Consider the following 25,637-nt stretch of genomic DNA (forward strand, 5'->3'; position numbering starts at 1 on the left):
TGAGGTAAGCAGCCAGTCAGCGCAGGAGTCCGAGAATCGGGTGGGATATTATAGGAAGCAAGGACTCCACAGGCCGAAGCCTACCACCACCACTGTAACACCGGCGAGCTCTGGCTCGATTACAGCCACGAGTCCAAGGACAACCCCAAAGCCCGAATATGATGAGCATATCACTAGCCACCACTGTACACGGGTTAGTTCTGATCCTCACTGATAAATCAGTGATGATAGTATCAGGATATGGACCTATAAGAGTTATGATTGATCTCGCCAACCTACATTTACCAGTCTATTGCTGCAGCCCTTTCATAACGTCAATCCCTTCACTTATCTCCACAATGTCAAGGGCATTTAGTTCCACTATGTCTATTGCTGTGGTCAGGATTGTTTGTAGCCTTGGAGAGGGGGATTTTGGACAGGAGTTGATGGAAAATATATAAGCGACAACAGAGAGACATAGTGGAACCGAACACCCTTGACATTGCGGAGATAAGTGAAGGGATTGAGGTTATGAAAGGGCTGCAGTTCAGGATATATACGAGGATGCGGAAACGGCTACAGACCTTAGCCAGAAAGTCAATCAGCTTGTGTGGAAGGCACTTAAACAGTTGAAGCCATATCAGACATCAATTAATGAGTTACGTCGTATAACAATTATACCAAGAGAGGCATTGTGTATGAATTGCCTGGGTATAATGTTGCTATAACCAATTTATCTGAGTCTATTACCATTGGCCAACATGAACTGACTCCATAGAGGGATGTGTCCATCATGGACACGGATGACCTTGAGGGAACTGACGATGACCAGCGGATTCACCGATATGTCCAGAAGGGACTTCCACGCATCCCGCGCTTGCGGGCCGATCGGGAAGGACTTCGGAAGTAGGCAACACAAATTGACCACCTCTGGAACAAGGAGCGGGAGCTCATCCAGACTCACGCCAAGAAGGCTGCGGAACTGTTTCAGTCACAGAACTTTTTCTCTAAAATATGGAATTGGGGACTGAACGCCAATAATCATCCATGGATACGTACTATATCGCACATTTTTGTACTTTTGCGGCTGTTTATATTGTTCGTCTTTTTTATTACGCTCTGATGCCTCAGATGTCGCATAAGGAAATGGCAGACAGTCTGTCGCCCCCTAGTTGAAGAGGAACTGTTACAGCTCTTACCTCTTGAGTATTCCACACATCAACCGGACTCTTGCACATTCAGTATGTTTCTTTAATGGCCTATTCTTGGGCTAGCCAAGGGCCAACAGGGGAATTGAAGGGGATTCAGCGATGATACCTCTTAAGACTGAATAGTTAGCATGCCACTAGAGTAGTTTTACATAAGTTATTTTATTAAGGATTGAGATGAATTATCAGACTGCGTAATCATTATTAACCATTAAACATGTATTTTTAGGGCACAGCAGTAATAAGTAATCAAATGGGATTTAGGATAGCTAACTTGACCAAAAGGACATTATTTCTGACATCTTGGGCGAAATTCTCCCCTACCCGACGGGGCGGGGGTCCCGGCGTAGCGGTGTGGCGCCAACCACTCCGGCGTCGGGCCTCCCCAAAGGTGCAGAATTCTCCGCACCTTTAGGGGCTACGCCCGCGCTGGACTGGCTCCCGCTCCGCCGACTGGCGCCAACAGCCTTTGGCGCTACGCCAGCCGGTGTCGGGGCTGGGCGAAAGGTTTTCGCCGGCCGGCGTGATTCCGCGCATGCGCCGGAGCGTCAGCGGCCGCTGTCGTCACCACCGGCGCATGCGCGGTGTGGGGGTCTCTTCCGCCTCCGCCATGGTGGAGGCCATGGCGGCGGAAGAAAAAGAAAAAGAGTGCCCCCACAGCACTGGTCCGCCCGCCGATCAGTGGGCCCCGATCGCGGGCCAGGCCACCGTGGGGGCACCCCCTGGGATCCGATCGCCCCGCGCCCCCCCCAGGACCCCAGGGGCCCGCTCGCGCCGCCAATCCCGCCGGCACAGAGGTGGTTTATCATAGAATAGAATTTACAGTGCAGAAGGAGGCCATTCGGCCCATCGAGTCTGCACCGGCTCCTGGAAAGAGCACCCTACCCAAGGTTAACACCTTCACCCTATCCCCATAACCCAGTAACCCCACCCAACACTAAGGACAATTTTGGACACTAAGGGCAATTTATCATGGCCAATCCACCTAACCTGCACATCTTTGGACTGTGGGAGGAAACCGGAGCACCAGGAGGAAACCCACGCACACACGGGGAGGATGTGCAGACTCCGCACATACAGTGACCCAAGCCGGAATCAAACCTGGGACCTTGGAGCTGTGAAGCGATTGTGCTATCGACAATGCTACCGTGCTGCCCACGTCGGCGGGATTGGCCCATCAGCGGCAGGACTTCGGCCCATCGCGGGGGGCATGCCGACCGACGGGGCGTGATTCCCACTCCCGCCGATTCCTGGGTGGCGGAGAATTCCGGCCACGGCGGGGGCGGGATTTACACCAGCCCCGGGTGATTCCCCGACCCTGTGGGGGGTCGGAGAATTCCGCCCCTTGTCTTTGTGAAACAATTCAGGGTGCTGGTTCTGTTGTTCGGTTTCTCACAAACAGTTAGAAAGCTGCTGGGATTGTACAAGCCGTCAGGATGAGGATCAATCATGCGCTGCCTGCGATTCTATTGGGTGAATTTTAAACACTGCTTGCAATTCTATTGGATAATTTTAAAAGTAGCAGCTTCAGGGATTGGATTGCGTCCAACTGAGGTGAGCTATTGATTTTTGAACGTTGTATAAATAGTGTTCTGGTCTTTATTCGGCAGAACAGGTCTTGACAGATATCCAGTCTGTTCTCCCTGTACAGGTAATAAGTTTGATTAATTAAGTAATCTTGTCCAGGTTGTCGTGTTTATTCCTCTCTGTACTGAGTTGAGCCACAGGGAATAACACCACGTTGAAGCTGACTCAATTCACAGGTCTTGAAACCCCTCCTACATCAATATCCAAAAATCTCTTTCAAACAGCGAGTAAAGATCTGGATCACACTGCCTGAGGTTGTGGTGGAGGCAAGTTCAATTGACGCATTCAAAAGAGATTTAAGACTGTGCAGTGTTACGAGGAGAATAGTACAAAGTTCATTACATTTGGAGAGCCGGTGCTGATAAAATGGGCCGAATGGCCTCCTGCACAGGAATGATTCTGAGTTTCGTTTTCAAAGCACCCAAGCATTTAAAAAAAAATTTAAAGTGCGCAATTCTTTTCATTTCCAATTAAAGGGCAATTTAGGGTGGCCAGTCTACCCATCTGCACATCTTTGGGTTGTGGGGGTGAAACCCACGCAGCCACAGGGAGTATGTGCAAACTCCACACAGACAGTGACCCGGGGCCAGGTTAGAACCCGGGTCCTCGGCACCGTGAAGCAGCAGTGCTAACCACTGCACCACCGTGCCACTCGCACCCAAGCAATTCACCTCAATTGCATCATCTCTGATCGAAGAAATTGTCCTAGTTTTCCTTTCGGAAATATTAACAATCTTGCATTTATGGCCCCAGTGGTACCATTAGAATCAGAAAAGGAAGCTATTCGGCCCATCGAGTCTGCACGAATGCTCTGCATCATACCCAGGCCTATGCCTCTGCCCTATTCCCATAACCCCACCTAATGTTTGTACACTAAGGGGCAATTTAGCATGGCCATTCCACCTAACCTGCACACCTTTGGACTGTGGGAGGAAACTGGAGCATTCGGAGGAAACCCACACAGACATGGTGAGAACATGCAAACTCCACACACACAAAATCAGACAAGGCTAGAATTAAAACGAGGTCCCTGTGAGGCAGCAGTGCTAACCACTCAATGTATACCCACTGTCCAACACATTTGCACTTTTTTGTTTAGATTTCTTAAATCTTCTCGTCTGGTGAAAGTGAATTTCTACTTGTATTTGAACAGAGAATGGTATCATTTCTATCAAAATAGAACCATAATTACATCAGGTTAAAATTTTGTATGCAGCAGTCTGAAGTCCAATTCTCCATTTCCACAAAAGGTGTTAATAGAATCACAGAATTGTCACTGTGCAGGAGGCCATTTGGCCCATCATGTCTGTACCAGATCTCAGAATGAGAAATTCGCTTTGTGCCATCTCTCCACAACCATGCGTGTTCTTCCTTCTCAGATAACTGAGGGGAATAGTGTAGTACTTCAAAAGAACACGGGCATTTTGGTGGAATGAGGGGGTTGGTGCAGGTAATGCAGTTGATGTGGACTTCCAAAATATTTAGTGCCACACAACAGACTTGTGAACAAGTTCATAGTTCATGAAATAAAATGGATAATTTTCTTTTGAATACCTCAATTGAACCTGTCTCCCACCACTCTCAGGCAGTGCAATGCAGGCCTTAACCACTCATAGAATTTACAGTGTAGAAGGAAGCCACTCAGCCCATCGAGTCTGCACCATCCCTTGGAAAGAGCACCCTATTCCTGTAACCCCACCTAACCTTTTTTGGACACTAAGGGCAATTTAGCATGGCCACTCCACCTAACCTGCACATCTCTGTACAGTGGGAGGAAACCAGAGCACCCGAAGGAAACCCACGCAGGCACGGGTAGAACGTGCAGACACTCAAGCCGGGAATCGAACCTGGGACCCAGGAGCTGTGAAACAACTGTGCGAACCACTGTGCTACCATGCTGCCCTCGCTGCGAGAAAACATTCTCATATTGTTTTGCTTTTTTGACAATGACTTTAAATCCGTGCCCTCATGCTCTCGATCCGTTCCAGTTGGAATAGTTTCTCCGTATCTATCCTGTCCAGACCCCTCATGATTAAAATACCTCTTTCAAATCTCCTTAGCCTTTTCTTCAAAGGAAAACAGTCCTATTTTCTCCAATCTAACTTTGCAAGTGAAGTTCCTCATCCCTGGAACCATTCCAGAGAATCCCAACAGTGCCAAAGGAGGCTATTCAGCTAGTCTTCACCGACCCTCCAAAAGAGCACTCCTAGGTGCACTCCTCTGCCCTATCCCTGTAACCCCAGGCATTGATTATGGCCAATCCACCTAACCTGATCATCTTTGGACTGTGGGAGGAAACTGGAACACTTTGAAGAAACCCACGGAAACACAGGGAGAACATGCAAACTCTAAACAGTCACTCAAAGCCAGAACCGAACCCAGATTGCTAATGCTGTGAGGCAGCAGTGCTATCCACTGTGCTACCATGCACACTTCATTCTCATGAACATTTTCAGCTCTCTCCAATGCCTTCATATCCTTCTCAAAGTGTGAAGTTCAGATGAGGTTGTTAGTGTCTTCAATAAGTTCAACATAACTTCCTTGCTCTTGTACCTTAAGCCCGTCAATAGATACCATATGCTTTATTAACTACACTCTCCACCTGTCTTAACACCTGCATTGACATACATAGAAACATCCAGGTCTCACTGCTCCCATTCATTTTAGAATTGTGCCCTTTATATCATCCCTGTGCTCTTCCTAAACAATGACTCACTTCACATTTCTCAAGTCTGAACTTCATCTGCGACCTGTCCGCTCATTCCACCAACTTGCCCATGTCCTTTGGAAGTCCGACACCCTCATCTTCACAGTTTGCAATACTTACAAGATTCTTGTCATACACAAAATTTGAAGTTGCTCCCTGTACATCAAGGTCAAGATTGTCGGATACAAATCTCTATATATACTCCTATTTTCTGTTAGGAATGTGGCAGGTTAACGAGATTGACAGTGAACTTGAGATGAAAATAAAATGACAGACAAGTAACATGACAAGCTGGTATCCAGAGGATTTTTTTTTAGTACCCAATTATTTTTTTTCCAATTAAGGGGCAATTTAGTGTGGCCAACCCACCTATCCTGCACAACTTTAGGTTGACACACAGACACAGGGAGAACCACAGGCATCAGTGCTAACCACCGCGCCATCTGGAGGAATAATGAGATTTGATTTGCCCAGTAACTAGAAAAGCAGGAGGCTAGAGACGGTGGGGTGAGAATGGCCATATCAGAAACATTGTTTACCACAGATCAGTGGGGGCTATGCAAATGATAAATTCTAACGACAAGGAATTTAAGAGAGGTAGACAACAGAATCCACAGAGTGGAATATCAAACAGACAAAAGCGTACAACGGCTAGCACCCTCATTGGGGTGGGAATCTAGTTTTACGATCAAAAAGTCAGACAGGCTAGTTCTCCGTCATCCGACACGTGGAGGCCTATTCCTGTTAACATTTAGAGCCACGTCCGATGGCAGATAATCTCCTCTAAAAAGATATTGGGCGGGATTCTCTAACCTCCCATCGGGTTGGAGAATCCCCGGGGGGGGGGGGGGGGGCGGGGGGTGTCGCACGAATCCCGCCCCGCCGGTCGGGGCCATTGGCAACGGCCCCCCGCCGATTCTCCGGCTCCGATGGGCCAAGCAGCCATCCGTTTTTGGCCAATCCCGCCAGCATGAATCACTCGACTCATGTACCGGTTGGACCTAGCAGGTAAGTCAGGGGGGGCATCGTCGGGGAGTGGGGCCCCCCACAGTGGCCTGGCCCACAATCGGGCCCACCAATCTGCGGGCGGGCTTGTTCCTTGGGGGCACTTCCTTCTTCACCGGCCCCTGTAGGGCTCCGCCATGGCCGGTGCAGAGAAGGAAACCCCCGTGCAAGCACCAAAATACGCCGCACTTTCGGGGACTGTTGACGCCGGAGTGGTTGTCACCGGTTCTCACGCTAGCGTGGGGACTTAGTCCTCAGAAGGGAGAATTCTAGCCATTGTTTTGTACCTTCGCTGAACCAGGAGAGACTGTTTCAGAGGCTTGGTACCGTAGCAGTATGGTGTGGTAACTATTAACTGGATTGGACCTGTAGAGTTACTGAAATTGGATGTTACTTGGGAAGAGGGAAGTTTGTGAGTTCAGAGAATGTCGGTATATTTTGAGAAAAAGAGGTAACTTCAGATAACAGTGTGCTTAGTCAGATACTGAAGTGACATTGTGTATGTTAGTCTTCTGTTGTGTATTTTTTCATTTATTTTACTTTACTAAATATTCTTTATTGTTCACAACGACTGGACTGGTTCCTCACTGGGTTGTAACATTGTTTCCTCACATTATTCCAAATAAAAATACACCACTAATAACCAGTGTTTCAAGTTATCCTTCAGGATTTTGAGACGCACCCACAGGTAACATCAGCAGATTTCCTAACATTTCTATGTCTGCACACAAAAATAATATCACAACTCACGTGTAAAAGACAAAAGCAAACCAAAAAGAAAAGTTCATTGAAATAATGAAAGCAAAAGGACAGTGAAGGTAACCATGGTGGAGAAAAACAAAAATCACAAAAGGAAAATAGATCAAAAACCAATGTTTCACCTTTTAAAATCTGCGTAATGGAGAAATATGGAATGGACAAAAGGTTCTAACTGGAGCCAAGCAGTAAATATAATTTTTATTTTAAAATCATAATCACTGGATTAAAATACACATTTGAATCTGTTTTACCACGGTAGATAAACCTTTTCCAGTGTCAATATTAAATATAAAAACTTTTCCACAATTAGCCGTTTCTATCATTTAGCATTTTGTCATGTAATATTTAAAATTATTTATTCTTATTATATGCTAGCTGACAGAAGGCCATCAATGCGAAAGAATTAGGCACATTTCAATCTTCGCAGTCATGCCTTTGATTTACCCTCCAAAGATGACCACCCATTTAAGATTCCTGGTGTACAGAGTTCCAATGCAAAACAATTACCTAAAATGCAGAGTGAAAAAGGACCATTTAGCCAATCGAGCCTCCTTAAACCAGCGCAATTGGATCATTACAAATACCTCCATCATAGTTCACTGAAATGCCTCATGCCTTTCATATGCCTGTGATTGAAGAAGATTCACTTGACAGGTTAGAGGGGCAAATATGAGTTCATATTTCTGACATGACTGCTTAGAAGAAATCATGTTGCCTGTAATCAACGCGGCCAGCAGACAAGTCTCCCAGGTCGTGGCTCAATCTCAAAAGAGCCACCTGGTGTGTCAATTAAGGAAAACAATTGTTTTCATTGAAATACTGCAACAGTAATCAGTAGCATAAAGGAAATTTCACAACTTAGACAATTTAATAATTCTCTAATTCTCATTCAGTGCAAAATAAATTAAATCATAAGCCAAGATTTTAGTAGAGAAATTAACACATCACTGTTACAAGTGCCAAATGGCCAGCACCCATGCATATTTTTACAACTGAGGTCAGTGCCATTAAATTCTTGCAATTATTCTAAATGCTAGTTTTTCAAAAAATACAGGAACAATTTTACTGATATTCTCCTCCGAAATATTTTAGAAGTGCTGGAGAAACACTAAAGGATGATGTTTCTGGAACTCATGAAGCAGTATGTTTCTCTCTTTTACAGACATGTTGGAGTTTTGATTGATCTTTTCGACTAACTGTTGAAGTTGGTCCATGGTGGTCTTATTTTTCTGCTCATCAAACTCCTTTTGCGATATATGCTGGCAGAATGTAAAACCTGGCACAAAATGAGCAGCATAATTAAAAATACTCATCAAGGATGGAAATATTATATAGTGAATAGTCCATGCAAGAATGATTTGATTCATATAGCATCTGGTTGCATCCCGAAGACATCCTCTCTACTTTGCAACCATTGATTAATTTTTAAATGTCACCATTTTGTTATGCAGACAAATGTAACAGCCAATTTGCACATGGCAAGATTAAGATCATTACTCTGCGAAACTGTTTTATTCTTAACTATTCTTTGCTAATGATTGTTACGGGAGGAATTCTGACACACATTGGAGTTGATATGGTTGATAGAGAGGAACTACTTACCTCTGATGGCAAGTTCAGAATATGATGTGGAGGTACCAGTGCTGGACTGGGCTGGGCACACTATGAAGTCTCACAACACCAGGTTAAAGTCCAACAGGTTTATTTGAAATCACAAGCTTTTGGAGCACTGCACCTTCATTAGGTGAAGTCCTGATGAAGACTTCACCAGATGAAGGAGCAGTGCTCCGAAAGCTTGTGATTTCAAATAAACCTGTTGGACTTTAACATGGTGTTGTGAGACTTCTTACTGAGTTCAGAATATGGTGATGCACAGAGCTTGGGTTATCAGGTGGCACTTCCTCAAAAAACCCTCTCCCTGAAAAAGTCTATAAAAGCTGGCGGTCAGTTTAACATTTCAAAGCTGGGATTGCTAGATTTTCTGTTGGACAAAGATGTTAAGAGATACGGAACCAAGGCAGGCAAACAAAGTTGAGGTGAAGAACAGCCGTGATCTAAATGAATGGAGAAGCAGTCTTAAGTAGCTGAATGACCTGCTCATGTTCCGGTGTCCGATTTGTGCCATGGGAGTTTTAACATCCATTTGAGCTATTGTAAGAAGCCGACAGGGTCTTAATTTATTACTTTAACACTCTTGATATTGCACTGCACTGGAGCGTCTGCCTAGATTTTGGTTTTTCTCGAAGAAAAGTGTTTTAATAAACCGTTATAACATTAATTGCTGGAAGGGCGGCATGGTAGTGCAGTAGTTAGCACTGCTGCTTCACGACGTCGAGGATCCAGGTTCGATCCTGAACCTGGGTCACTGTCTGTGTGGAGTTTGCACATTCTTTCAGTGTCTGCGTGGGTCTCACTCCCACAACACAAAAAGATGTGCAGGGTAGGTGGGTCGGACACACTAAATTGCCCCTTAATTGGACAAAAATAATTGGGTATTCAAAATTTTTTTTAAAAACACTAATTCATGCCCAATCAGTTCAAACAGCAATTAAAATTGTTGCTGCAGTAGCTTCTCCAAGGCACTGAGGGGCACTGCAGACAGTTCGCTGAATGCTATTCCATTCTCACAATTATCCATTCCTCTTGAACAAACACTACAACTGGTCTTTGTCTGGCATCTCAACAGAAATTGTCTCAAAACACCTCATCTGGGAATAGCTAAATAAATAAAAATGATGGTTGTTGATACTTGCCATAAAAGTCAAGACAAATGACATTTGATTCAATGGGTACCTTTGGAGAAGATAGCAAGAAATGGAAAGTAGATCCACCTTTCAAAACTATATTTACTGCAGCACCATTTCTTCATTGAGATATTTTGCCCATTTAAACCGGTTTCAAATCTTTCAGTAATTTATTATTTTTTGAATACTACAGTTTTTTTTATACTCTTTCCCCAATGTGAAAAATATCTAGAAGACCAAGGAGACAAGCAGCTCCTAACTATCACCAAGGCATCAACTTTGATCATTAGCTTTGCACTTTCATATCCATTTCGTCTTTTACAGATTTAGTCACCAGATCTTCAAACAGGCAATCACTAGTGACTCTCAGTATTTTGTAGTGTACCATCAACATCCTGGGGTTAGAAATGAACTGGACTGGTCATATAAATACTGTGGCTACAAGAGCAGGTCAAACGCTGAAAATACCATAGCAAAAAGGGTGTGAAAGAACCTTGCATGCTTTCAATGGGACTTGCCCAAGGTACCTGTGGAAGTGTCAGGGTCCCCTCCTTCCTGGAGAAGCAGAAGCTTCTTCCTGACCATCTGAAGCAGAGAATCAGGAATCTATTTAATTGAAAAACAGAGGGGAAAAAGATATTAAATTGCCGTACTCAACCTTATTGATATTAAACAGTTCATGGTCTCTGCCACAAAAATAAAAGTTATTTTAAGTACTTTGCCAAGATATAATTCAACCTGTTATAAACTGTTGACAAACTACTTGCTTCTCAATAAGTGAGTGAAAATGAGTTTAATGGGCCAGTTCATTCTGGTGAATATATTACAGCGTACTAGGTTTGTAAACTGCAAGCAGAGAACATCTTTATTGAAAGAATGGGCTATTATGCTGCAAATTGCAAATATTTGCAAAACAAAGGGATGTGGTAAAAGGGACAAGCACATGGGGTCAAAACTGCTGCTAATATTGTGGAAGACAGCTCACATTTTCATAACTCCTTCATTAGAGAAACATCTTCAGGTGGCTCACAGGCAAAATGAAAAGAAAACACGCAACAAATCACAGGAGGAAATGTTATGAAGTATAAAGGAAGTATGAAAATAGTGGGAGGGGGAGAGTGGGATTGGTTCAGGGTGGGAATTTCATTGCATGTACTTATGTGGCCGCAGGCAGAACTGAGGAGTGTGGGAAGTGAGGGAGGGCATGTCAGGCAAACAGAAATCTCTAATGGACGTGCAAGGCTTAAATAGGTTACAGAGATAGGCAAAGGTGAAGTCACAGAGATTTCAACACAGGATTGGAACTTTAATCTGACTGTGTTGGGTGACCAACAGCTGATATTGGACAGCAAGATCACTGGGTAAACACCATTGTTTTACAGGAATCAAAGCTTATCGAAAATGGAGGATGGGAGGGCAGTCCAGAGAAAACCAGAATAATCACATTTCAATGTGATAAATGTGACAAATGGGCAGCACGGTAGCATTGTGGATAGCACAATTGCTTCACAGCTCCAGAGTCCCAGGTTCGATTCCGGCTTGGGTCACTGTCTGTGCGGAGTCTGCACATCCTCTCCATGTGTGCGTGGGTTTCCTCCGGGTGCTCCGGTTTCCTCCCACAGTCCAAAGATGTGCAGGTTAGGTGGATTGGCCATAATAAATTTCCCCTAATGTCCACAATTGCCCTTAGTGTTGGGTGGGGTTACTGGGTTATGGGGATAGGGTGGAGGTGTTGACGTTGGGTAGCATGCTCTTTCCAAGAGCCGGTGCAGACTCGACAGGCCGAATGGCCGCCTTCTGCACTGCAAATTCTATGAATAAAATGCAGATAAAGATCCAAGAAGAAAATGGGTTGAGGTCAGAGTGGAGATGGACAATGTTTACCAAGGTGGACGTTTATTGACCAGGTCAGAAGCTCAGCTCAGGATCGAATGGGACTTTAAGACCGCAAACAGTTTGCATCAGCCTGAGACAGTGGCTGGGAAGGAAATCAGTGGCAAGGACACCCAGTTTTCAATGTAAGAAACAGAAGCAAGCCAGATGGCCTCTCGAGCCTGCTCCCTCATTGAATCGATCAAGGCCGATCTTCTACATCAAACCCACTTTCCTATCCTGTGAAGACAATGGGCCAGATCTTCCAGGATTGGGAGCAGCAATGTACTTCAGGACTCTGAGGAGGTCCTAACACGCAAGTGTACTGCCATTTCCTGCAAAGTTTAAAGTTCTGAGTAACAAATTTATACCACCCCAGGTCCTCCATGAATATCTTACACTTATCTGTGCCATAAATTCTGGCTACATAGATGTACTTACCCAGATACGTACCCTAGAACCATCACAAGGTAATATTTCCTGGTGTAACTGTGATTAACGGCATAACTTAATCCACACCCTGACTCAACCACCCACCCTTGGCTGACCAAGCCACCTTCCATCCCCTCGCACTCCCCAAAGACAACTCCCCCCACCCCACCATCACATCCCCAACCACACCACCAACCCAACTATACACTCCTATCTCTCAGCCACCCATCTGCCAACACCATGAAAGACCTGAAAATTTTAAAATGAAACCTCAAACAAACCATTGTTTGCAGCAAATTACCCAGCCTTCAGAACAGCGACCACGACACCACACAACCCTGCCAGGGCAATCTCTGCAAGACATGCCAGATCATCGACTTGGATACCACCATTACACGTGGTAACACCACCCACCAGGTACGCGGCACATACTCGTGCGACTCGACCAATGTAGTCTACCTCTTACACTGCATGAAAGGATGCCCCGAAGCGTGGTACATTGGCGAGACCATGCAGACACTGCGACAACAAATGAACGGGCATCGTGCGACAATCACCAGGCAGGAATGTTCCCTTCCAGTCGGGGAAACACTTCAGCAGTCAAGGGCATTCAGCCTCTGATCTCCGGGTAAGCGTTCTCCAAGGCGGTCTTCAGGACACGCGACAACGCAGAATTGCCGAGCAAAAAGTTATAGCTAAGTTCCGCATGCATGAGTGCGGCCTCAACAGGGATCTTGGATTCATGTCGCATTACATCCACCCCCCACCATCTGGCCTGGACTTGCAAAATGCTACCAACTGTTCTGGCTTGAGACAATTCACACCTCTTTAACCTGTGATTATCCCTCTCCCTGGATCTGTAATGATTTGATTACCTGCAAATGCTCGCATTCCAAGCATTGTCCAGCATCTCTGACTTTTGTCTATATAAATGTTTCTGGAACATACCTCTCTATTCACCTGAGGAAGGAGCTGCGCTCCGAAAGCTCGTGTTTGAAACAAACCTGTTGGACTTTAACCTGGTGGTGTAAGACTTCTTACTGTGCTCACCCCAGTCCAACGCCGGCATCTCCACATCATGGCTACATTAAAGTTGGTTCAAGACTGTCGGACAATAAAGAGTTCAAGATCAGAAAGTAGGGGGGAGGTTGAGAAATATGAGCAGGGGTAAAGTGCACCATTTTGATACTGGAGCTGAGAGGATATCAACACTGGGTCTTTCCTGTTGCAAATTCAATGAAATTCGACTTTCAGAAGAAAACAAATTGAAATTCTCATGAGTCACAGCACAAAAAAAAAACTTTTTCTATCCCAACAGGCAGCTTCTGATCTCAACTCAAACAGTGAGCCATGTTCAGATGACAACTGTCCCACATTTTTCAAGTAGCAATCAATTACAGATAACAAAATAATCACAAGAATATCCAATAATATGCTTTATTAAATGGACCCCTCAACCTTTCTCATCAATACTATACCTTGAAGACAGCAGTGTGGTTATCCATTAGGAATAAGACCAGTTCCTCGGCCTGTGTTTTTGGTAAAGATTTATTTTGTATAATAGCTTTGGTGAAAGTTCGCCTGATTACAGTTTTGTTCATATTCTGCAACAAAAGAAAAATCAGAAATCAAAGGGGTAAAGCACAAGGCCTGAGAGCAAGGATGAATCTGGAAAAACGCTGGTACAGCCCCGCACAAAACACTGTACAATTTTGGTGGTCATACAACAGCAACACTACTGAAGCACAGTGAGCAGTGCACACTGAAAGTAAGAACAAACTTGAATTTCTACACCACCAAGACCACAATATCCCAAAGCACTTTTGAACCAATGAAATGCTTTTGAAATGTAATCACTGTTGCTGCATAGAAAAGCCAGTAGCTCATTTGTGCACAGCAAACTTGCGCAAACTAGCAATTCACTGGTGGCTAGATTATCAGAGAGATTTTTTTTTGATTAATAACGACCAGGACACAGGGTGAACCCTTTGCTCTTCCTCAAGTCTATGGCATCTTTTATAGTACCAAGTTTCCGGTCCTTGGGCTGTAGGCAGAGATCGAAGAGCCGAGGATTACTCACTCTGGACAATATCAAGAAATATATTCAAAATTCTCAAGGAAATCAAGTAAACGCAAATAATATGTTCAAGATTGTCATAAACGAATAATTATGCTCAGAACTGCAGGGGTGTAGACACAGTTTAGCTATAGCTGTTCATCAGAGGGTAATGGGTACACAGAATGACGCGGCCAGTGAGCCAGATAGTGCTGTGAATTAGTGGGTATTTTCAAGACTACATGTTTGGGAGGTATTAGCCTTTGGGGCCAACGAGATAGACGGCAGATAGTTTTCTTGTCCTGGCTTCGTATTTTCTGAGTCTTATTGAACTACCTTTAATATCAGCCACAAATTCTCCCCGGGATAACAAGGTAAATAGAAAACCAAGAAGAAAGCAGGAACATCTGAACCATTTAGTCGGGAGCATGAGTGGGAAGAAGGTGTGGTGCTGTTTGCAAATACATCTCATTCGGATGTCAGTACTCATGCAAAGTATGCTTGCACAGTTTAATGGAAGAAATAGAACTGATGTGCTAAATTAAGATGACTGTCCTCTGATCAGAATTGAACTGTTGGCAGGAACTTCCGGTGATGGAAGGCGGGAGGCAGCCGCACACTGGAGGGCTCCTGCTCGGGAATTGGAATTTCGGAGTTTTAACGCCCTGTCCCGGGGGCAACTGAGGCTGAAAAGGCTGTACAGGGAGGAAAAATGTCCAAATTTGGGAGAAAAGCGGCCATGAAAAAGGGGGTTAACGGAAGTCCGCCGGGGAGTGGTAAAGTCAGCGCTGGAACTGGAAGGAAAGCGGAGGCTGGAGCACCAGGGGAGGCCGCATAGCTCACAGCAGAAGAAATGACCAAGCTGATGGCTGCGGAACTTGAAAAAACAGTTAACAAAACACATGGAAGCGATGAAGAAGGAGATGGGGGCGGTATTGAAAGTGCTGGTGGAGGAGGCAATTGCCCCGGTGAGGGCGGAGGTATCAAGCGCAGCAGTCGAGGTGCAGGAGCAAGGTGAGACACTGAAGGAAGTGGAAGAGGCATTATCGCAGCACAGTGATCAACTCACCTCGATGGGGAAGGGGTTGCGGAGGGTGATAGAGACTAACAAGGGCCTGCCAGCCAAAATGGAAGACCTGGAAAACAGATCCAGGCGACAGAATCTGAGGATTGTGGGTCTGCCCGAAGGGGTAGAAGGCCCGAGGCCGACGGAGTATTTTGCCACGATGTTGGCGAAGCTATTGGGGGAGGGGGACAATCCCTTCCGATATGAACTGGATCGGGCTCATCAGTTGTGGAGGCCTATACCAAAGGCGAGTGAGCCACCAAGTGTAGTAACTCTGTGTTTCCATAGGTATAGCGTGAAGGAGAAAGTCCTGTGCTGGGCAAAGCAGAAAGGGGTGGTGCAGTGGGCTGGAGCTGGTATACACATACACCAGGACTTTACGGTGGAGCTAGCGAGGAGGTGGGCTGCCTTCAGCCAGGTGAAGGCACTGTACATCAGCAAGGTGCAGTGCGGCATAGTATATCCAGCTGAGGGTGACCTACAAATCCAAGGACTTTTATTTTGGGACGGCGGAAGCAGCGGAGGAGTTTGCGACGGCAGAAGGACTGTGGCAGAATTGAGAAATGGTCGTGTACCGATGTAGCCTCATGTAACTTTATTTTTTCACTGCGTGTTGGTGTATGTAGTAAATGAGTCGACAATGTATATATTTGGACAAGGGAAGAGATGGGACTTTCATTTGCAATGATGGTTCTTTGGGGCTTGGGTGTGTATGCAGGGGTTGTGTGCAAAAGGAGATTTCTTGATTTTCCTGGGACCAGGCAAGGGGGAAGGAGACCTAGACAGGGGCCTCCAGGCTCCTTTAAGCCGGCCAGTGAACGGGAGTGAGGTGGGGGTAGGGGCAGCGGCCATGGGACCCTGGTGGAACAGGTTCCGGTGAGTCCAGCCAGGGTGAAAAATTGGGGGAAGGAACTGAGGTTGGGGGAGGAGTTTACAACAGGAAGTGGAGGGGAGGAGTCTGGGGGGGGGGGGGTTGTCTACAATTCATGGGTGTCATTCACGGTACTCTTTCGGGGATTGGATGGCATTGAATATTGAGGGGGTGGGGGGAGGAGGTTGGGGGGTGGACTGTATATGTCTATGGTGACCATAGGCAATTCCTGATTCCTTTTGTTTCCACCTTGGGAGGGTTTGTTTTATTTGATGCTTATACTGTCAGGTGGGCCGTTGTTTGTGGGGTGGTGGGAGGATGGGATCATTGTTGTTGGTCGGGGGATTGGCATTGTATTTGTTACCGTTTACTGTTTGTTGGTGAGGTGTAAATTCTGAAGAAAATGTGAAAATGAAGAATAAAAATATTTATTTAAAAAAGAATTGAACTGTTGGCAGACAAGCCAGCAAAGAAAACAAAACAGATGTCAAACACTCCCCACCACCTCTCTCTGCACAACTATTGCACCAAAAATACTAACATTCTACGCATTGCTAGAGTAAGCATATTCATCCAGTTATTATTAAAATACCACATTTGAACAAGAATTCCATGTGGTTCACATGGACCACATTGATCAAAAGTCTAAAATATTGATACAGTTCCCTTCAACACAGTTGATCTCAGTTGCATTTTGCAATGCCACAAACAAAGATGTGGCCGCGATTCAGCCATCGCGTTGCACTCAGTGGAGCCAGACAAATCCAGGGAGAGTCCCAAATCGGGCTGTGTGTCAGCCACTGGGCCAATCGTGAATCACCGATTTGCAACGCGAGATGCAATCTGTCTCATGCCCTCGCTGGGTGTGCTCCAGATAATGATAGTATTGATGAGGAGTCGTTAGGCTCACTTAAATATCCCAATGCCACATTCAAAGGTTATGCCTGCGAGGCCTCAACTAGGCACTATTAGCACTAGTTTCCACAGGCGTGGCACTGCCAAGATTCAGGGCCTGGGGAGCCATGCCCATGAAAGAAGGGGTGGGGTGTAATGCAGGGGCTTCCGGCAGGGGTTCTCGGATGTTATGTCCGAGGTTCTGGGGGCGAGGGTGGCCCAGAGTCCGGAGGTGGCGATATTTTGGGTGTGACTCAGGAGTGCAAGGGGGCGAGGGGCGATGTACTGGCCTCCCCGAGAGCCCGGAGACAGATTTTGTTATGTTGGGGGGGCTCGAGGGCAGCACCGTGGTGCAGTGGTTAGCATTGCTGCCTCACGGCACCGAGGTCCCAGGTTCGAATCCCGGCCCTGGGTCACTGTCCGTGTGGAGTTTGCACGTTCTTCCCGTGTCTGCGTGGGAACCGTTCATCGACTTCTTAAAGGAGGATTGAGGTGTCAGCATTAGAAGGGCTGGAGTGTTGGGTGGGTTAATGTAATGGTCTTTTGTTGTTCTTTGGTTGTTATTTATATACTTTGTATATTTATATTTTGTTGAAAAGCCTTGAATAAAGAGATTATTTAAAAACAAAGGGGCTGCATGAAAAATAGCTAAATAGCTGTCTCTATGACAGCATTGCAGCCATGGTGAAACACACTGCCAAACACGTTCGAAACTGCACTTTGAAATTTGTCTGGTTAATCGTGCCCGTTGTGTGGGACCCTGTCAGTCTGACAGGAAATCATGGGATCTGGGCAACACTTTCCAGCACCCTTTCATAAAATAGTTGTGTCTTAGACTACCTGCACTAAACAGAGCACAAATCAAAGATGGATTTATCATCAGTAAGTTTGTATCTCGAATTGTGGCAATCCATACACTTCTACCACAAATTAGATTTTCTCATGTGTGTGAAATCACATGAGGAATGTTCAACCTGCATGTTCAAAGCAAAACCCTCCTTTGCTCTGTTCTTATTCTATCACTGTCCCACCTGCCCTCTGGTATTTTCCCAGATTTCTCTCCATGCAATCCTTGTCACCTGCCTCTTTCTCCATGTTCAGCCTTCACTGTGTTCCTTTCCTGCCCAGCAACATAGGAATTGCTGGATGGAGAGACTAAAGTCCATTTGTTCATCTTCTACATTTTAGTGGTCACATGGTACAATGCTAAGAGTTATTCACCAATCACAGTGATCAATCTCGATCAATCCATCTACAACAGAGCCAGACAAGAGTGAGAAAGGTGGTGAAGACTTTTGGAAACCATTGTGCCCCCTGCACCCCCACCCCAGCATATAACACATCCTACATCATGTTGCCAATTACTCATATTATAAAATACTCTTGTGGGCGGCAAGGTTGTGCAGTGGTTAGCACTACTGCCTCACGGCACCAAGGACCTGGGCTCAATCCCGGCCCAGGGTCACTGTGAAGTTTGGACAGTCCCCCCGCGTTTGTGTGGATCTCACCCCCACAACCCAAAGATGTTTTGGGGAGGTGGATTGGGTACACTAAATTGCCCCTAAAATTGGAAAAATTAAATTGGAACAAAAATTGTGAAATTCTCTCGAATGTACTTGCATGACTAAACATTGCTACATAAAATCAACATAAAAATACTGCAGTGCTAGTAGTTACCTATGACTGTCATGTGAGGGAGATATTCGGAAATCGGGTCCAGAGATGAGACCCCAATGTAGGAGGCAATTTAGGGATTAAACTGATGGTGGGGGAAAATGTCAGAGATACGGCCACACCTGGCAGAGTTACATTGTCCCAGTCAGACGTAAACCATTAGTGGAATATACAGGATGCCTCAGATCCACTGTTCTTTGGGACCTTGCTCTCTGACCATCTATTGGCTCATTTGAGTCTGATGGCCTTTTTGTCCATCAATGGGAAGATAGTTAAATATCAATAGCATGGTTCTGTTCTTTTGTATAAACATGAGTGGGCAATCAGCCAAGATAATGACGACAAATTCAAGTCTGGAAACCCCAGAAAAGCTTTGTTTGAGGGACTGGGTGGAGCTTAGAGAGCGAGAAAGGATGCTGTTTTGAACAATTACAGGGAGAAGGCTTTGGAAATTGACTGAGACGATCATGAAAATTGCTACCGAGGTAGACTTGGAAAAAGTCAGAAAGAATTTTACCATCAGAAAAAAGGGCTTTGTAAATGCAAGTATTACTTTTGTCTGCCTGTGAAAGTGATATGAGAGTTGCATGCTCTGTTATAGAGTTGCTAAATGGAAACCAATGTTAAGGCTAAGAAATTACATGTAATCTGTTAGTGTCAGAGTTGAAGTTTAAAAATTAAAATATTGTTTTATTTTATTTTCTTTTAATAAAGTTTGCAAATAAAATAACCACGCCCTATTTCTTATATTATCTCTCCAGGAACAAGTTGATCTTTTCCCACCATCTTAAAACTTCAAAAGGTTGTGATCCTGGTCCAGTCTCTTTACCATTATTCAGAGCTGATCAAGCGTCTATAACAGTATCCACAAATAATTTGTTTTACGGATGGCACAGTGATGCAGTGGTTTGCATTACTGCCTCACAAGCTGAGGACCCGCGTTCAACACCGGCCTCCTGTCCGTGTGGAGCTTGCACATTCTCCCCGTATCTGCGTGGGTTTCACCTCCACAAGCCAAATATGTACAGACTAGGTGGATTGGCAACGGTAAATTGCCCCTTAATTGGAAAACCAATTAGGTACATAAATTTATTTTTTTTAAAAAACAAATAATTTGTTTTATATTGCACAGCTATCTGCCATCAGCTCACTCTACCAGCTGCCAATGAATAATGAATGAAAAACTGTGTGCGCATGCGTCTGTCTGTGCATGTGTCCGTCCGCGACTGTCCATGTATGTGTGTGTAACAGCTTGATGTAAACTCTCCTCTTGGTAACCAAGGGCTTCAGTACATAAACCAGACTTACAGTCCTGAACGAGTGCTGCACAGTCTTTCAGGCAAGACATCAAGTACATCGGCTCTCTCAAGTCAATGTAAAGGATCCTGCAGGAGCCGCTTCACCGAAAGGAGAAGCGTTCTTCGTATCTTGATCAATATTTATCTCTTAACCAGCATCACTAAAAACACATTATCCAGTTATTCCTTCCGCGTAATATTCCTGTGTACGAACTGGCTGACACTTCCTATCACGTTACAATAATGTAACTTCATGAAAGGTCTTTCATTGGATTGTGAAGCCCCAGGTTTGTGAAAGGCACTATTTAAATACAAATTCTTTATTTTCATCCCAAATTTTAGAAACTGATTTTTGGGATTTGTCACCAAGATGATCTCACACAAAAATGTCCTAAAGGCAAAAGAAATAACCAATTTTCAGAAAAAACTGGTCACTTTTGTTTGGTATATGCACATTTAATCACAGAACACATTTCCTGATCAACCAATAAAATATTATCAAATTATTGTTTCCTTGTCCGTCTTTTGTTCAGAAATGCTTGAAAATAGATTAAAATATTTTTACAACATATTTTTCTCATCAAGATTTTCCAATTAGTTTAAAAATATCAATGAACCTGTTTCTGTAGTTTGTAGGCACTAGGGGCAGCTGCAACAGCCATAAAGGACAGCAATCTGTGCAGCTCCTCTCTCCAGTTAGGCTCCAACAGTCTGACACAAAGCTGTGCTGCTTCCAGAGCTCGTCCAGAATTTCCACTTTCTGCAGTTTTATAGGACAAAAAGTAATATGTTAATTATGATTGTGATGTTTCTTTTCCAAGATGGGAAAATGCACTTATTTTTTCTACTGCAGTTAAGAGCAAGCTGCACTGTGTTTGACAGTTTAATCCAAATGTGATGTAGTTACTGTATCAGAACAGCAATTACGCTTCACAAGTATGTCACTAACTGAAGTGCTTTGGGACGTCCTGAGTTCAAAGGCTCTTTCTTTCAGAGGAAATTTAAATAATTTGATTGATTACTTCCTGGTCCTTGGAAGTTTTGGATTGGAAACTTATAAAAACAAAAATTGAATGGTCAGATTGTTGAGCTTTTTTCTGATTCTTCAATGTTCACTAGTGGTTACCAGGTGAACCAAATTGCTTTTGACTAATTCATATTTAGTCAATTAAGGTTTTTGGATGACTGACCGTGTAGCCTCACATTTCAACCAATTACAACCACTGCCTGGAAAGGTGTGGCAGTCTGATGTTGTGACTCAGTCAAGAGGGACACCTCAGAAAGGCATGATTCAGCACTTCAAAAATGTACAAAATACCAGACTGGCCAGGAGAAATGTCACACTGAGTCAGAGGATCCCATCCTATCTGCCGACTGCTTGTCGGCTAGTGATTTCCAGCTTTGTGGTATACTCATCTGTTCCCAGCTTGCTTATGGGGCAGACTGAAGAGGGGGAAACCTGCTCATAAGCTAGGACATCTCTAAATTCTTCTCGATCTGACAAAAGGTAATTGAACTGAAAAGTTAGCACTTTCTCAGTCCACAGATGATACCTGACCTGGTGTCTCCAATATAGGATTAAATTATCAAGTATTCAAATAGACAGCATGTACTTCCTGAAAGCAGCTCCCCCCCCTCTCTAGTGTTTCTCAAGCTCAGATCCAAGCCCTCCCGCTTAGCCAAGTTTCCTATCTTCAGGCAGCCCATCCCCATATACCCACTGACAGAGCAGTGACTCAGGTTCCAGATGGAGACTCCACCAAGTGTTTCCAGACTCCAACATTCCCATATTTCACTCGCCCAATTAGTTCCAGGCCCAGCCCTTCCTCCACGCTCACCCAGATAAACGCCTCCAAGTCTGTTTATTTCCGGTGTTCAAATGCAAATTCCTGCTTCCTCCTCCCCCACCCCATAGACCCTCCCATTATGGTGGTGTCTTTCCATCCTCCACTTTTTCACTCAATAATGCAGCATCTCTGACACCTGCCTCATCCTTAGTTCCTTCCACCCAGCAAAGACAAAAGATATCGCTTACATTAACAGGGAAAATTGGCAAGATCATATAATGGAGACAAACACATTCAGGGTCAGAGACCAACAGAAAGCATAAGACAGAAATATTGGGAGTGGGGGCAGGGGAGCTAGCAGCGATACAAATTAGAAACGAGTGGGACAAACAAAAAGAGAACAAAGGAAGGCAAAGGCATAAAGGGCACAAAAGAGTTATGTAATACAAATTTATTGGAATGTGAATTTTTTCCATCTGTCACCAGTCACAAGCAAATTACATACATGTCATGTATGACACTAATAATTAATTTTAAATGAGCGTATCTTCTGACTTGCTGTGAAATTCTGTACATATTATTAGGCAATGCTCATCATGCACAAGCAATTAAAGTCATGCTGGTCCAAAATTTAGGATTTAACCAACATTGGCTTTATTTATAACAAGTCTGCAAAACAAACCCTTTACCTCGAAGTTTAATGATCCCGGTATAGATGTTGTGATATCGGTCATAGAGAAGTGGCTCCCTGTTCTGACTGTAGTGCCTTGCTATAGTATCAAACAGCACCCTTTTGTGTGACTCTGCAACCATCTCTCTGTCATTTACGATCTGAGATAACAGTTCACTTGCATGCACAATCAGCTCATCTGGGAAATATTCCAGGCAATCAACTGCAACCATGAACCACTCATCTGTACTGTGGACAGAAACAAAAACACAACAGAGACGGAGGAAGTTATATCTCATGCAGTTTGTCTTGACAAGACACCGCGTATTCCTGTCCTGAAATCTCAGGTGCTCATTTCAGAGAATGTTACAGCACAGAAGGTGATAATTCAGTACATCAAGTCTGTGCCAGCTCACTTGAAGAACAATCTTGTGCTTTTTCCTCATCTCTGCAATATTTTACTGAAATATTGATCCAATTCCCTTTTGAAGGCAATGACTGAATCTGCACCCAGACCCTATCAGACGGTGCAAATCTTAACCGCTCAGTGCGCAAAAGGATTTTTCCTCATCTCTGGTTCTTTTGTAAATCCCGTTAAATCTGTGCCCTCTGGTTACTGGCACTTCAGCCATTAGAAACAGTTGCTCTATCTAAACCTTGCATGATTTTAAACATGTTTTTCAAATCTTCTCTTAGTCTTCTCCATTCCAAATAGAACAACCCCAACTTCTCCAGTCGCTCCATGTACCTGTAATCCTTCATCCCTGGACAATTCTCATTAATAGCTGGCATGCTGTAGTCCAAGCTGGTTAGTGAAACCAAAAGAAGGACAGAGCTTTTCTTTATTGAGAGTTTGTTGACTGGCTCAATTTCTCAGCTCTCCTCCCACTCAACCTAGTGTCCCAGTTATCCCCAATTCATTTGTGCCCAAAGACAATTAATACCCATCCCATTTCTCTTTACTGTAAAAATGTAATTGACAAGACATTAACACCTTGCACCCAATTAGGTAGAAATACTACGACATATCCTGGAAACAATTGGTCTTCGCGTCTACACTTCTCTAATGTACTATTTGAATTATGTGCCTGACATTTACAAAGAACAAACCCGTGTCTGTATGGGTTTCACTCCCACAACCCAAAGATGCCCAGGGTAGGTGAATTGGCCACGCTAAATTGCCCTTAATTGGAAAAAAAAAAATAATTGGGTACTCTAATTTTTTTTATTTTTTTTAAAAACACACACACCCAAATATGGAAGGACGGGGGAGAGAGAGAGCGAGAGAGAGAAAAAACTGTTTAGCGCGAAGCAAGATCAACAGAAAATAATGCATTTTAAAAGATTTTATACACATAAAACGTAATGCTTTACAGTTTTTCAAGGTACCAATGAGGGGGAGAAACTGAGGTTTACTATACATTTCCCATTATTTTCATCTTCTCTACACAGCAAAAATTAAGATAATATTTTAGATCTCATGCTTACTGTACTTTAAATGCTATTTATTACAAACTCGTTGAAGGAGTTAAAATTATTTGCAAATACTAACTAGGGCAGATTTAGGCTCTTAGAAACTTCTCGATCCAGGAACGTGTTGGAGATAATAAGGTCAGTTTGCCGATTGAACTGAGTTAGTCGCCTTCTTTCCACCTTCAAAGGAGACTCCAAGATGCTGTCCAAGATGGGGAGGTGAATTAAATGTAGCAGCTGCAACAAAGTTGTTTGCTTCCAAACATCTTCTACAACTGTCGTGGAGCAAGTCAGACCACAGTGTTGAAGGTAGAAGAGAAGCACAGTAGAAACATCATTAGTGCTCACATGCTCTGTTATATTTTTAAAAATCACACAGCCATGCACCAGTTAGTCAATGCATGCAATTCGCACATTGAAATGCAACATCTAATTCTGTGTTAGCTTCTACAAAAAAGGGAACTAGGAGAGGGGGCAATTGTTAAATCTGGGACAAAATTAACAAATTAACTACTGTGCTTCCCTACATTCCAAACACATCTCAAAGCTACTTCATTGGCTGCAAAGGACTGACTACAACAATTAATCACAAAGGGACACCATTTGAATGTGCAACGCAGTGATCCCTCCCCCAAAATCCTGGGTTGAGGAACGGTTAACAATTTGAAAGGGAGCATAAACAGTACAGTTCAATGAGTTTGATTTCATAAGTTTCTTGCTTGTGAGCAAAACTTCCCAATGCAAATTCCTAATTTTCACCAAGTCATTAATAGATCCTATATGAAACTGAAGTCAGTGGATTAGACACCAGTTTTTTACACTGAAGGTCTAGGTTCAAATTCAGCACAGCCGGATGGACTGAAAGTCTCTGCTGTTTGTTGGTTAAAAAGATCCTTCGAGGGCAGCACGGTGGCGCAGTGATTAGCATTGCTGCCTCACGGTGCTAAGGTCCCAGGTTCAATCCCGGCTCTGGGTCACTGTCTGTGTTGAGTTTGCACATTCTCCCCTTGTTTGCATGGGTTTCATTCCCACAACCGAAAAATGTGATGGGCAGGTGGATTGGCTCCACTAAATTGTCCCTTAATTGGAAAAAATGAATTGGGTACTCTAAATTTATTATAAAAAAGATCCTGTGAACTGGGTTTGGCAGTTCCCATGCTCGCATTAAGTTGGCAGTGTCACCCAGACCCATTACAGGCAAAGAACGAAAGCACAAAAATTGCTTCCAATTCTTCAAGTGATTATGATGCTCAGCCATAATGTAGTGTACCCAACAATGGCATAGTAGGGGTTAATTGCCAAGAGTAGGACTGTTACACATTCTTGAGCCAGAGTAGAAGGAACTTTTTTTGTATCTCAGAATAAAAGATTGTCCAAAAACACAAACACCATCTTGAAGACAAAGAAAAGTGTGATTAAAATTCATTATTGTTACAATGGTGCATTTTGTTCCCCAAATAGAGCAGTTCACTGTTCTTCCTTCCTTTCCTCTTAATTTTTGGGTAAATAAAACCAAATGAATAGCCAATAAGTGGCTATTTTTTCTTCTTCATTT

At 44.1% G+C, this 25,637-nt stretch overlaps 1 protein-coding gene across 4 annotated transcripts in view; it reads right to left on the reverse strand.

Moving 5' to 3' along the window:
• Nucleotides 1–7,426: 7,426 nt before the first annotated feature.
• Nucleotides 7,427–25,637, reverse strand: part of depdc4 (DEP domain containing 4) — a 32,175-nt gene continuing 13,964 nt past the window's right edge. For 3 of the 4 annotated variants that reach the window (XM_038780981.1, XM_038780983.1, XM_038780984.1), the window contains exons 4-9: nucleotides 24,162–24,357; nucleotides 22,629–22,858; nucleotides 20,770–20,912; nucleotides 13,772–13,897; nucleotides 10,517–10,595; nucleotides 7,427–8,521 (exon numbers count right to left, since the gene is read on the reverse strand). In XM_038780981.1, the coding sequence (XP_038636909.1) occupies nucleotides 8,334–8,521; nucleotides 10,517–10,595; nucleotides 13,772–13,897; nucleotides 20,770–20,912; nucleotides 22,629–22,858; nucleotides 24,162–24,357 (962 nt within the window). In that variant the 3' untranslated portion in view covers nucleotides 7,427–8,333. The remainder of the gene's footprint in view (nucleotides 8,522–10,516; nucleotides 10,596–13,771; nucleotides 13,898–20,769; nucleotides 20,913–22,628; nucleotides 22,859–24,161; nucleotides 24,358–25,637) is intronic. The other variant, XM_038780985.1, reaches the window with a different exon arrangement.

This window comes from Scyliorhinus canicula, chromosome 20, assembly GCF_902713615.1.
Source record: "Scyliorhinus canicula chromosome 20, sScyCan1.1, whole genome shotgun sequence".
Taxonomy (NCBI): domain Eukaryota; kingdom Metazoa; phylum Chordata; class Chondrichthyes; order Carcharhiniformes; family Scyliorhinidae; genus Scyliorhinus; species Scyliorhinus canicula.